Source organism: Pteronotus mesoamericanus, unplaced genomic scaffold, assembly GCF_021234165.1.
Source record: "Pteronotus mesoamericanus isolate MK-2021 breed Mesoamerican mustached bat unplaced genomic scaffold, CSHL_Meso_final contig_101, whole genome shotgun sequence".
Lineage (NCBI taxonomy): Eukaryota > Metazoa > Chordata > Mammalia > Chiroptera > Mormoopidae > Pteronotus > Pteronotus mesoamericanus.
Window position 1 is genome coordinate 7,032,592 of NW_026555001.1, and position 12,030 is coordinate 7,044,621.

At 38.0% G+C, this 12,030-nt stretch overlaps 1 protein-coding gene across 1 annotated transcript in view; it reads left to right on the forward strand.

Moving 5' to 3' along the window:
- Positions 1–12,030, forward strand: part of DHX57 (DExH-box helicase 57) — a 49,501-nt gene that overhangs the window by 18,352 nt on the left and 19,119 nt on the right. The window contains exons 9-15 of the mRNA XM_054567619.1: positions 422–555; positions 1,480–1,534; positions 3,011–3,216; positions 7,134–7,250; positions 10,099–10,195; positions 10,999–11,172; positions 11,781–11,981. Of these exons, the coding sequence (XP_054423594.1) occupies positions 422–555; positions 1,480–1,534; positions 3,011–3,216; positions 7,134–7,250; positions 10,099–10,195; positions 10,999–11,172; positions 11,781–11,981 (984 nt within the window). The remainder of the gene's footprint in view (positions 1–421; positions 556–1,479; positions 1,535–3,010; positions 3,217–7,133; positions 7,251–10,098; positions 10,196–10,998; positions 11,173–11,780; positions 11,982–12,030) is intronic.

The following is a 12,030-nucleotide window of genomic DNA, read 5'->3' on the forward strand; positions in this document are numbered from 1 at the left end:
TCATAGAAATGTCTTCATGTCAGTATCCAGAACTCTCCCTTATGCCTTTTATCTGCCTCACGTTATTCCACAGAATGGGTGATATTGTTATAATTAACCGTTTCTTGGTGGACATTTAGGTAGTTTCCATTATTTTACTACTACAAATAATGCCATAATGATTATCTTTGTATATGCCTCTTTATATACATGTAGATATTAAGAAATAGAATTAACCAGTGCAATGATAAATCCTATTGGTATTTTGATTACTACTACATTGATATCTTTTTAATATTAAGTCCTCACACCTAGGAACATGATCACATCTTTTTATGAATGTTATAATTGTTGTGACATACGTCTTACACATTCCTTGCTGAAAATACATCAATTTCATTGAACTTGTTTGATCCTCAGATGTTTCTTTTGTTTCCTCTAGTGACTTCCTGCTGCTAGTTTTAAAGGACATTGTGATGCAGAGACCAACTCTCCAAGTTATTCTGATGAGTGCAACTTTAAATGCTGAGCTATTTTCAGAGTATTTCAACTCCTGCCCAGTTATTACTATACCAGGTGATTAAAATGCATCATTAAATATGTAATGTTCTAATAAGCAAGTGAAATTATTTTAAAGTTAAAATGAAGTATAAATTGATAGGTATTAATTCCTCTCTCCAGAAAAGTGATTAGTTTGTAACAAATAAAATTATAACCATATAATAAAATCAATCAAGAGGCAACATTATGTCCAATTGTTGGGACATTTTAATTTTATATGCGTTGTTTTGAGAAGTCCAGGTTATTAGTGTTTCTAGCATTCCATTATGTTTAACCTAAACGTGTGAGGTTATAATGGTCATCTGTCATAAAGAAGTAAGTTGTATCTGTGTAGTGCATATTCTTTTGTTGCTGGATTCAGCTAAATTTCTGGATATTGGTCCATTCTGAGAGAGAGTGAAGTTGGGTAGCTTGTGTCTCCTTTTGGTGCCGTCTCATTGTGGGATTAAGTTATCACCTTGGGCTCTGGTTTATCCTTCCGCAGTTGATGGCTAAGGGACAATTCAGAAGCACTGACGGATGAATAAAATAGTCATGTTTGCTCTAGTTATAGAGAATATTGACAATGGATGTAAAGGAGAAATTATATTCTTGATATAGAGTACAATTGTTGAATATTTAAAGGTTCCCTGTGGGGAAAGAGGGGAGGATGGGGAAAGCGTAACAAAATTTTTAAAGGTAAAAAGTTTTATTAGTAAATGATCATCTTTTCACCTTCAGTTTTTTTCTTCGCTAACCAGAATCTATGCCTTCCAACCTCTATCATTAAAAACTGTTTTTTAAAAAATAATTTTTAAGACCACAAAACAAATCGTACCTTATTGGGCCAAGCTTTGTTTTAAAAAGAATTGTGCATTTTTAAACTATTTCAAGATAGTTGACAGGTATTCTGAGGGTTTTGTGGGGGTTTTTTTTCATTTTATTTATTTATTTTTCCAGGTCGTACATTTCCTGTTGATCAGTTTTTTCTGGAAGATGCAATTGCTGTGACAAGGTAAGAAAGACATTAATTAAGGTTTGGTGAAAGTCTTTGAAAATAGAATTATTATTTTACCTCAGAGTGCCAGGATACTAATAAATGTGTTAGTTTTTCCATCTGAGGATTTTATTTTCACCTTTCAGCAAATATTTATTGTACAAACTGTTTGCAATTTGCAGGCAGTATTGTATATTAGGAGTGCTGATCCTGGATTCCTAATGCAAACTACAGACTTTGGATGATCATGAGGGTCGGTATAGGTTCATCAGTTGTAACAAATGTACCTTCTAGTGGGAGATGTTGTCCACCCGGGAGGCTGTGCGTGTGTGGGGGCGAGGGGTGCATATGGGAAATCTCTGTTCCTTTTGCTCAATATTGCTGTGAACCTAAAACTGCTCTAAAAATGAAGTATTTTGAAAAATGACGAAGGGTCAAATATTTGAAGAATTTAACACGAATAAAAAAGTACTGATTCTGTAAACAGACTGCCAGTTTTAAATCCCTCTGCTTACTAACTGTAATATTGGTACCTCACTCTCTCTGTGACTCGGTTTCATCACATGTAAAATGGGTGTATTAACAGTAGCTGCTCCACAGGGTTATTATGAGGATAATGAATCAATACTTGGAGTTAATTTTTGCCAAGTGCTTCTTGACTGGTAGGTACATAGCAAGTGCTTTATAAATGTTACTTATTATTATCATCATCATTCTGCCCTCAAGAAGTTGCAGTATAGTTTGAGCGTTAAGATATCTATATAATTTTACTACTGGGTGGCAAGTGGTAATGTCCATTGGGTACAAATTTCTCTCCTTTGAGAGCCCTGCACCTTCTTCCTACCCTTTAACCTTGAAGATTCCCAGCGCTTTATCCTTGCACTCTTTCTTCTCACTATTAAACTGTTCCTTCGTTTCCTTAGACTTGTGTGATTTCCGCTGTCACCTCTGCCAGGAACTCCCAGATCAGTGTCCTCATTCCTGAAACCTGGGCTCCAGAATGAAAACACCTTGATGTCTGGTGCCATACCCTCAACTCAGAATTTTTCTTCTTCTCCCTGCTCCTTTCATTCCTGCTAAACCCCCACCCTAATTCCATATTTATTTAATGGTACCGTACTCAAACCAAAAATCCAAAAACAATGGCTCTCAAACTTAGTGTGCAATAAACATGCTTATAGACCTTATTGAAACTGGTACTTTATGGGCCCCATTCCACTTCCATTGAATGTGGCTGTGGGGAAATCACCTTTCAGCTAATTTACCTATCTTTATTCTCTGACGTTTTCAAGCTCACTGCCTCCAGAATTATCTTAAAATAAAGCCAAAAGCATCCCAGTGTTTCCCACCAGAATCCTGGACTGGTGGAAACATAGCACAGTAATTAGAAACAGAGCAGCAGTCTGCCGAATGAGCACATAAAATAGGTGAACATTTTCGTTCCCCTGCAGACCCACATACACAAAGTCATACTCCTTTGTCTTCCTTCCTCAGGTACGTGTTACAGGATGGAAGCCCGTATATGCGCTCCATGAAACAGATGTCAAAGGAGAAGCTTAAAGCAAGGCGCAACAGAACTGCATTTGAAGAAGTAGAGGAAGACCTTAGGCTGTCCCTTCACCTCCAGGATCAGGATTCTGTCAAAGACGCAGTGCCGGATCAACAGTTAGATTTCAAGCAGCTCCTGGCCCGCTATAAAGGTAATGTGCTTCCTGGGGGGGGGTATTACGGCCTTGCCAAAGAGACCTGCAGTTGACCACTGAACAACACAAGTTTAAAGTATGTAAGTCGGCCTATGTACATATTTTTAAAAATAAATACTATAAATGTATTCTCTCTTCCCTGTGATTTTCTGAATAACATTTCCTTTTAATACATATAGCACTCAAAATATGTGTTATGAACTGTTACCAGTTTGGCTTCTGGTCAACAATAGGCTATTAGTACTTAAGTTTTGGTGGAGTCAGAAGTTATAAATGATTTTCGACAGTGCCAGGGTGTTGGCACCCCTAACTCCTGCGTTGTTCAGGGTCACCTGTAGATTTTTCCCCCACCATGATCCTGAAGGAGAAAAATGTGGCTCTTATACATACATTGTCTTTAATTCATCAGAACAACCTTAAACATAGAAAAAGAGCAGTTGCAACGTGTATAAGATCATAATTGTTATTATATTTATCAGTGGGTTTTTTCTGATTTTAAAAGAAATATGTTTATTATAGAAAATCGGGAGACAGTAAAATATAAATTATGTTCTTCAGTGTTTTGTAATTTTTTTAAATCTCTTCATTTTTATTATTGACACTATTACCGATGTCCCCATTCCCCCTGCCTTTGCCCTCCTTCACCCAGCCCCCCCTTCCCCTCCCTCAGGCCGTCACCCCACTGTTGTCTCTACCCACGGGTTATGCATATATGTTCTTCAGCTGATTCCTTCTGCTTCTTTCACTCAGTCCCCCCGCCCCCCACCCTCTGGCAGCTGTCAGTCTGTAATTTTTTATTTTGATATGATTTCAAAATCAAAATTAAAGTTTGTAGGACTATACTTGTACAATGAACTCATATAACCTTTATCCCAGTTCACTAATTGTTGTTATTTTGCTTCATTTGTTTTATCATTTGCTCTGTATATATTTTTTCCTGAACCTTTTGAGAGTATTTTGCAGACAGGATGTTGCATAATTCCTAATATCTCAGTATGCATTTCCTAAGAACTAGAATATTCTGTTACATAAGCATAGGACATAATCAAAATGAAGACATTTAACTGACGCTATTACCTAATCAACAGTCCATATTCTAATTTGCCAGTTATCACAGTAATGTCCTTTATTGCTATTTTTTCCTGGTCCAGGGTCCAACACAGGATTACATATTGTATTTAGTTGTCATGTGCCTTTAGTTTTTTCTGATCTAGAAAATTTTCCTAGCCTTTATTTTTTTATGACCTTGACATTTGTTTTATGAGTTTGGACCAGTTTTGTAGAGACAAACCAAACCAGGTTTTATTTATCACGTTATCTTATTGAAAGAAAAAGCCCAACAAGCAGTAAAATTTATATTTATCCCTGTTGTTTTAGTTGCCTTATCTGGAGAGAAGAGGAGGTGATTTTCTTTTTTTATTATTGACCAAACTCCATTTGGTTTGTCTCATGTTTCCCTATGATTCAATTTAGGTGATGCTTTTTTTGGTTAGAAAACCACAGAAACAATGTCAAGTCCTTCTCAGTACATCTTATCAGGAAACACATAATGTTGGTTTATCCTATTATTGGCAATATTAATTTTGATCACTTTTAAGGTGATGTCAGCTAAGTTTTTCTCTTTTGTAGTTATTATTTATTTCCTTTATAGTTAATAAGTCATTTGTGAAGAGATATTTGAGACTTTTTAAATATCCTATAATATCCTCAAATTTTTACCCACGAGTTTTAGCATTATTCATGGGCTTTCCATATAACACTTGGAAATAATATTTCGAGGGTCCACCCGGTGCTGAGCATTTTTTATGCTATGTTGTTAGGTGCTCCCTCCTCCCATGTCAGACCCCACCCAGCTATTCTTTGTTCCTACATCATGTTCTATACGTAGAAGTTGGGCTGAACCCATAGAAACCCCAGGGTTACTGCTTTTCTGCTTTTTCTTTTTTCCTTAAATCCTAGACCAGAGATGGTCTCAGCTGCTTTTCCTTCCTTTTCCCTAGACTGCTCCCCCAACTGCCCTTAGTCCTTCCACCCCAAAAAGTGTTTGCTTTCCAAGGAGTAAGAGCCTCCTACCCCCGTTACTGCTTCCATAAGAGAAGGGACAAGTGAGTTTTCCTTTTTCTCCTTCCACCAAAGACTCTGGTCCCAATTCTCCAGGAAATGATAACATCAACGAATTAGGGCCTCGGCCAGGGTTCTGCTGTTTGGAAAGATGGGCAAATAGGATTTAGGGCCACGTGTCTTATCCTCTCTATACTTCAGGTTCCTGATCTATAAAATGGAGTAATTTGGGGTTTGAATAAGATAGTACCAATCACAGCCTAGTGCCCTGCTAGTAAGGACATATTTGTGATTCTAATTAAAATATGTGACTCAAAAGTTTGTGTTCTTTCTTCACATTTTACCAGCTGAGAATTCCCATTTCCTTATTCTCTTAAGTTATAGAACAGGAAAAATCCTTTTGGTTTTCCTTTTGAAATTTTAGAATTGTCTTTAAGAGCTATGACTGCATCTAAGCAATGCCTTTCTAATTTCAAGCATAGAGGTGACCACAGTTTAGAAAGCACTTCTGAGCATTCCTTTCTAAGGAAGGAGGATGGCAGGCTTGGGTCAGAAAACTTAGCTTTGCCGCTAGCTTCTGTACGGTGCTGGGCTGATTGCTTAGCTTCGCTGAGCCTCCCTTCCCCTGTTAGAGAGACAGATGGACAGACTTGATCTAGTTGATCTCAGTGCTCTTGCAGTTTTCAGAAAATTAAATCATGTTCCCAAGCTCAATTTTTAAAACTTTTTCTAGTTTTAAAAAAACCCAGTCCTTTGAACTATATGATTGATTAGTAAAAATTGCCAAAGTATTAAAACAATTTTTTTAAATGACTTTCACTTCTCTTCTTTTTTCAATTAGTTGATCCTTTCTCCTTTTTGAACAGTCTGGCTATTTGGAAAATTGACAAAAAGAAATGATTCCTTCTCTGCCTTCCACAACCAACCACACCCTTATTTGTGTAGCCTATTCCTTTCTGTTTGTGTTTGACAAATATATGGTTTACTCTGCCAGAAAAGCATTGCTTGGAAACTTTTTTCTTTCTTCAAACTTTACAACATTAATACAGGAAGCTTCCCTTTCTTGATACCAGCTACAGTTACTTTGTTCCAGCTAGGCTATATTTAGGGTGAGGGGCCTGGGAGGACCAAGAAGAAAGGGCAGCAGTCTCTGGAGGGTTAGTCGCCCCAAGAATATGCTATTCGTTTTCCAAAGAGCTGGCTGGGGCTTGTGGTACAACCCAAAGAACTGAGTATTTCACCAGGCCTCAGCTACGTTAGAAGGAAATTGTGGGCCCTTCACCTGAAAATCTATGGATAGACTTCAGAGGTGTTGGTGTAGCCATTGAAATCACATGTATTTTTCTGGGAAAGTTCATAACTTTTATCATTATCTCAAATGAACTGAAAGGTTAAGATTCACTGTTATAAAGATGCTGGTGGAAGTTGTGGTTTCTGTCCACTGATTTCCGTGGGTTAATGTTTCCTGGACGACTTTGATCTGATCTGACTCGTGCCTTGATTGAACCTGGGAGGGGATTCTAAAATGTGTTTGACTTGGAATTTTATTTCTAGGACTGAAATTGTCCACAAGTATGTGATGGATGAAAGAGGGGAAGAATGGGGGGGAGTGGCCTATCTGGGCCTTCCCAGCCTGCTCTTTGGGTTACTGTTCAAGCAAAAAGTACTTTCAGTGAGTGTGTATGTTCTGAGAAACTGAAAGAAAAAATTCATTTTAACTGCGTGAAATGTGTTAAAACACATCAACTGTAAACATCTGTATTATTAAATCACATCAAGACACTCACCTAGTTCATGGACATATTGTCTTTAATAAGGTATAACTATCCTTCTCGTTTTTACCTTTCTTTCAGGGGTTAGCAAATCAGTCATCAAAACGATGTCCGTCATGGATTTTGAAAAGGTCAACCTTGAATTAATAGAGGCCTTGTTAGAATGGATTGTGGATGGAAAGCACCCCTACCCCCCAGGTAACTGCTTGTTGTCTTCATTTATGTGGGAGGCAGCAGAAGGGAAGGGAGCTCGCTCGCTGGGATCATGGGCACTGTAGGGACAACTTCCCTTCCCGGAGCCCTGGCCCCTGCCCCGCCTCTCACCCCAGCTGTGTGCCACGTTGCTTATTAGGCTTTTTGAGGGAAATTTTACCTTTTAACTTTTGAGGTTCGCCCACTTTTTCACTCTGCACTCTTGCTCTCGACGAACAAAAAAATGTTAACAATACAAAGTCCCAAAGGAAGAAAGCTGAAAAGAAGGCCTGGATGATCCACATATTAGACACGCAGTCCTTGACTAAATGGGAGACGAGTAATGAGGTTTGAATCGCATGAAGGCTTTGCACATGGAGGCGACCGGGCATCGGGGTTAAGAGAACAGCTGTAGAATCTGATAAACTTCCCAGCTTAGGAACTCCATAACCTTGGGTAAAGTCCTTAGCATTTTTTTCTGTGCCTCACTTTTCTTGTTTGCAGAACGAAGACACTAAGAAATCCTCTTAGGTGAAGCTATTTCTGTGGTTAAAAGAAACCGCATGAAAAGCACTTAGCGCAGTGCCTGGCATATAGGTAGTGCCAACTAGATATTCCCCCTAATAATGATAATATTATATTTATCATCATGTGTATCATTATCACTGTTACTGCTACTGTTGCCGTAGCACAGCAATAACTGCTGTCCCCTAACTCACCGTCTCCCCATCCCTTTGGCCTTCTCTACTTCATGTGAGTCCCTTATCCCCAGAATGAATGGGCCAGGTCTTCTGAATCCTTAACTGAATCCTTCATATCATTCAGGTTTTTGTCACATGTCTTTTCTTCAGAGAAAAGCCTCCTCTGGCTACCCTATCTGTTGCCTTGCCCTCGCTACTCCATTACAATGTCCAAAAATGATTTTTATTTTTATTATAGCCCTTACCATTATCCAAAATTACAAGTTCTGCTTACTGACAGTCTCCTTCAATAGAGTATAAGTTCCTTAAGAATAGGATTTCTTGTGTACCATTGTATTCCTCAGACCCCGGAGCAGTGCCTGGAATATTTAGGTATGAAGTCTGTATTTGTTGCATGAATAGGTGCGGTCCATACCGAGCGATCATTAAGTTCAATAAGAGATCAAACAGTTGCATTACGTGCTCATTACTCAGTGCTTAAGAGGCGGGAGTGGCTGCCCTTCTCTGCTTAGACCAGCGAGTTGTAACCTCCTTCATCTCGTGATGCACATAAATTACTGAAATTCTGTGGCACGCCAGAAAATATCTTTTTTGTCCATCTGGCAAAAAAATAAGTATAACTGTAATGGACTTAACAAAAATAATAATTAAAGTAATTACCTATACTTTTTGTTCCAAAGTGACTTTTTAAAAAATCAGGTGCCAAGGTTCAAAGCTTAATTCTGCCACCTATAGTTATGTGACTTTGTGTCCTCATCCAAAAATGAAAATACCCTGTACTTCATAGATCTCTTTCAGAAATGAAATAATAAGTTACTTTTAAAACAATACCTGGCAATCTTACCAAACTGGAAAAAAAAAAAAATCAGGTGCTTATACTTGTATATAAGGGTTTCTGATACCAAGAATTAACCAATCAGATGCAGCCTTGTGATGCAACATGACCAATAAAATGCAACTATATTTATGGTTCAAGACAGGGCATTTATACCAGATATCTATTGTTGTGTTGGCTTTTGTCATTTTTTTATTTGACAATCTAAGGGAAAAGAGGTCAACGCCCCTGACTAAATAGTCAGGTATTGCACACTTTAAAAATTCTTGCAGCATACCAGTTGAAAATCGCTGGCTTAGACTTTAATCATTATGTGGTAATTTCTAGAGATATGTGAGCCACATAAAAATTATTAAACTGCCTTGTTTCTGATCTCTTGGCAAGTAGCTAATGTTGGTTAATGCATTATCATCAGACTTAATATCATATTTCATAAAGAAAATGACTTACTGAAAAAAATCAAGAATAGCAGCCAAAAAGAAATATTAGAAAATTATTGCATTCAAAGCCAAGTAGAGGTAGTGTTTAAGGAGTCAGTGATATATTTGTGAATATTAGAGATATCCCTGATACCTATGGCCAAGCTATGAGGGCAAGACAGATCAAAAGGCATGCAAAAATAGAGACAAAATATTTCCTTCCATCTGTATAGATTATCTTACCACTCTTAAATGTGGTATTGTAACAGGGAGGAGCATGTAGTATGTAGTGGAAAGAGCACAGATCAGATGCCAGAAACCCTAGCTAGTGTCCAAGCTCCACTCATATTAATTCTGTGACCTGGCCAAGTTACAAAGTCATTTTAAATGTACGAAATGTTTAGAGCTTTGCTAGTAATGCTTGTATAACTTAAGACATTGTATTTTCCCACACTTCTGTTTTTCCTGCTATAGAAAGATAATATCCTAGTCATTTAGTAGTCATTAAGTCAGAAAATATAAAAGTTTCTTATCTATTAAATCCTTGGAGACTTTACAAAGAAAACTGAGGCCCTGTGCTGGTGTGTCTCAGTGGAGTGAGCGCTGGCCTGCAAACCAAAAGGTCGCTGGTTTGATTCCCAGTCAGGGCACATGCCTGGGGCACAGGCCAAGTTGCCAGTTGGGGGGCGTGCAATAGGCAACTGATCGATGTCCCTCTCTCTTTCTTCCTCCCATGCCCTCTTTAGAAATGAATAAATAATATCTTTTCTTAAAAAATTCAAAAAAGAAAATTGAAAGTGAAACATCTCAGGTTATGTTTTTTAAATATAAAACAGCTCCATAATTTGTTAGTTTTTCCTTTTCTGCATCTATCAGATTGATTATTTTTATATACCCAGGTGCTATACTTGTATTTTTACCGGGATTGGCAGAAATCAAAATGCTTTATGAACAACTACAGTCTAATTCTCTTTTCAACAACAGACGTAGTAATCGGTAAGTGAATTGCTTTCCTTCATCGTCTATTGCAGTCGCATGCATATGCGAAGATGAGCAGCCAGAAAGGTCTTTTTAACAGGCATCACCATCTTTAGATTCTGGTGTCACTCCTCAAGAATATTTTGTTTATGCCAGCTGGAAATAGACAAACCTGCCTGTTCCAGGAAATCAGTCATTCCCATTCCATTCAATAAAAATATTTGTCTTCACTTAGCACAGTGACTCAGCAAAATTGCGTGTCATCTCCGTTGCCAGATACCGGGGATGGGAGAAGCCAATGTTAGTAACAACAGAGAAATGCTGCCATTTTCAGGAGGAAAAATAAATTTTCAGTTGATCCTATTTTGGGGGCAAGAAACGTTGGGTGTGTCTTCTTATTGAAGAGACAACTGCTTGACAGGTGAACACTCCCTAGAAATATAAGAATGAAATTTCTAGTATGCATCACTGTCTCTGCCTCTCTTGCTCTGGATTTAAAGGTAGGGAAAAAATGATTCTTTGCTGGTTAGTGTGCTCTAGTCCTGTCACTTGCAGAATGTCAACTGTTTTGTCCTCTGGATTGTTTACTACTAAGTTACACTCCAGTTTTCCCAAGTAGATGCAAGGTTTTTAGTTCACAGAACTGAGTAAGTCCTTCGTAAGGATCAGAAGACCCTTCCCACTTAGAAGAGCTGGGCCCTGAGGACAGGTGGTAGGCAGCTGCTGATCCTTGGTACGGCAGTTGAATAGGAACCCACGTACTAAAATCCAGTTTCAGTGCTTCATGCTGGAACACTAAACGTGCTTCTGTTGCCTTTCAGGTGTGTTGTTCACCCACTGCATTCGTCTTTATCCAGTGAAGAGCAGCAGGCTGTGTTCATAAAACCTCCTGTGGGTGTAACTAAGATAATAATTTCCACTAACATTGCTGAGACATCCATAACCATCGATGATGTTGTCTATGTCATCGATTCTGGGAAAATGAAAGAAAAGAGGTATTCTCTTTGGGCAGTATCAGGGAGGGGCTAAGGATGCCTTAATTAGAGTGGCACAGCTCTTAATAGCTAATGGTGTTCAACCACAGATTACTGTTTTAAAAAGTACAAAACTGTGTGTGGATATATGAGTGAGTATACAGCCAGACCATAATCTTAAAGTGAAACAGAGATGGAAAGTTTAAGGTTCTATCTTGGAAGTAATTAGTTTTCCTCTCTTTTTTTTTTAATATGATTTGCTTGTGCTTGAATGAAATAGAGTTCATATGTGTTCATTAGTTTGATATTGGCAGTCATTTCACAATGTCTACATATATCAAGATATCACATGATACACTTAAATATATATAATTTTTATTTGTGAAATATAAATAAAAATGAAAAAATTTTTTAAAAAAGAAAATTAAATAAAGAGACGATATGTAGTAACATTCGATACCATTTAAATTAGCGCTGTGCTTCCACCAGGGACCCAACTGTCATAGAACACAGAGGACCCTGTGTCCGTCCCTGGAAGTAAGGTGGTTCATCTAATCTGTCCATTCTAAATAGCATCTTGACCATGCTTTTACAAAAGAACTCTGTTTACATTTTCTTTTCCTTTATAGATATGATGCCAGCAAGGGGATGGAAAGTCTAGAGGATACTTTTGTCTCTCAAGCCAATGCTCTGCAAAGAAAAGGTCGGGCAGGTCGTGTTGCATCTGGGGTCTGCTTCCATTTATTCACCAGCCATCACTTCAATCACCAGCTTTTAAAGCAGCAGCTTCCAGAAATACAAAGAGTGCCATTGGAACAGCTCTGTCTAAGGTACATCCATGTTTTCTTTTTCTTAGAAAGAGACGTTTTTCTAAAAGTA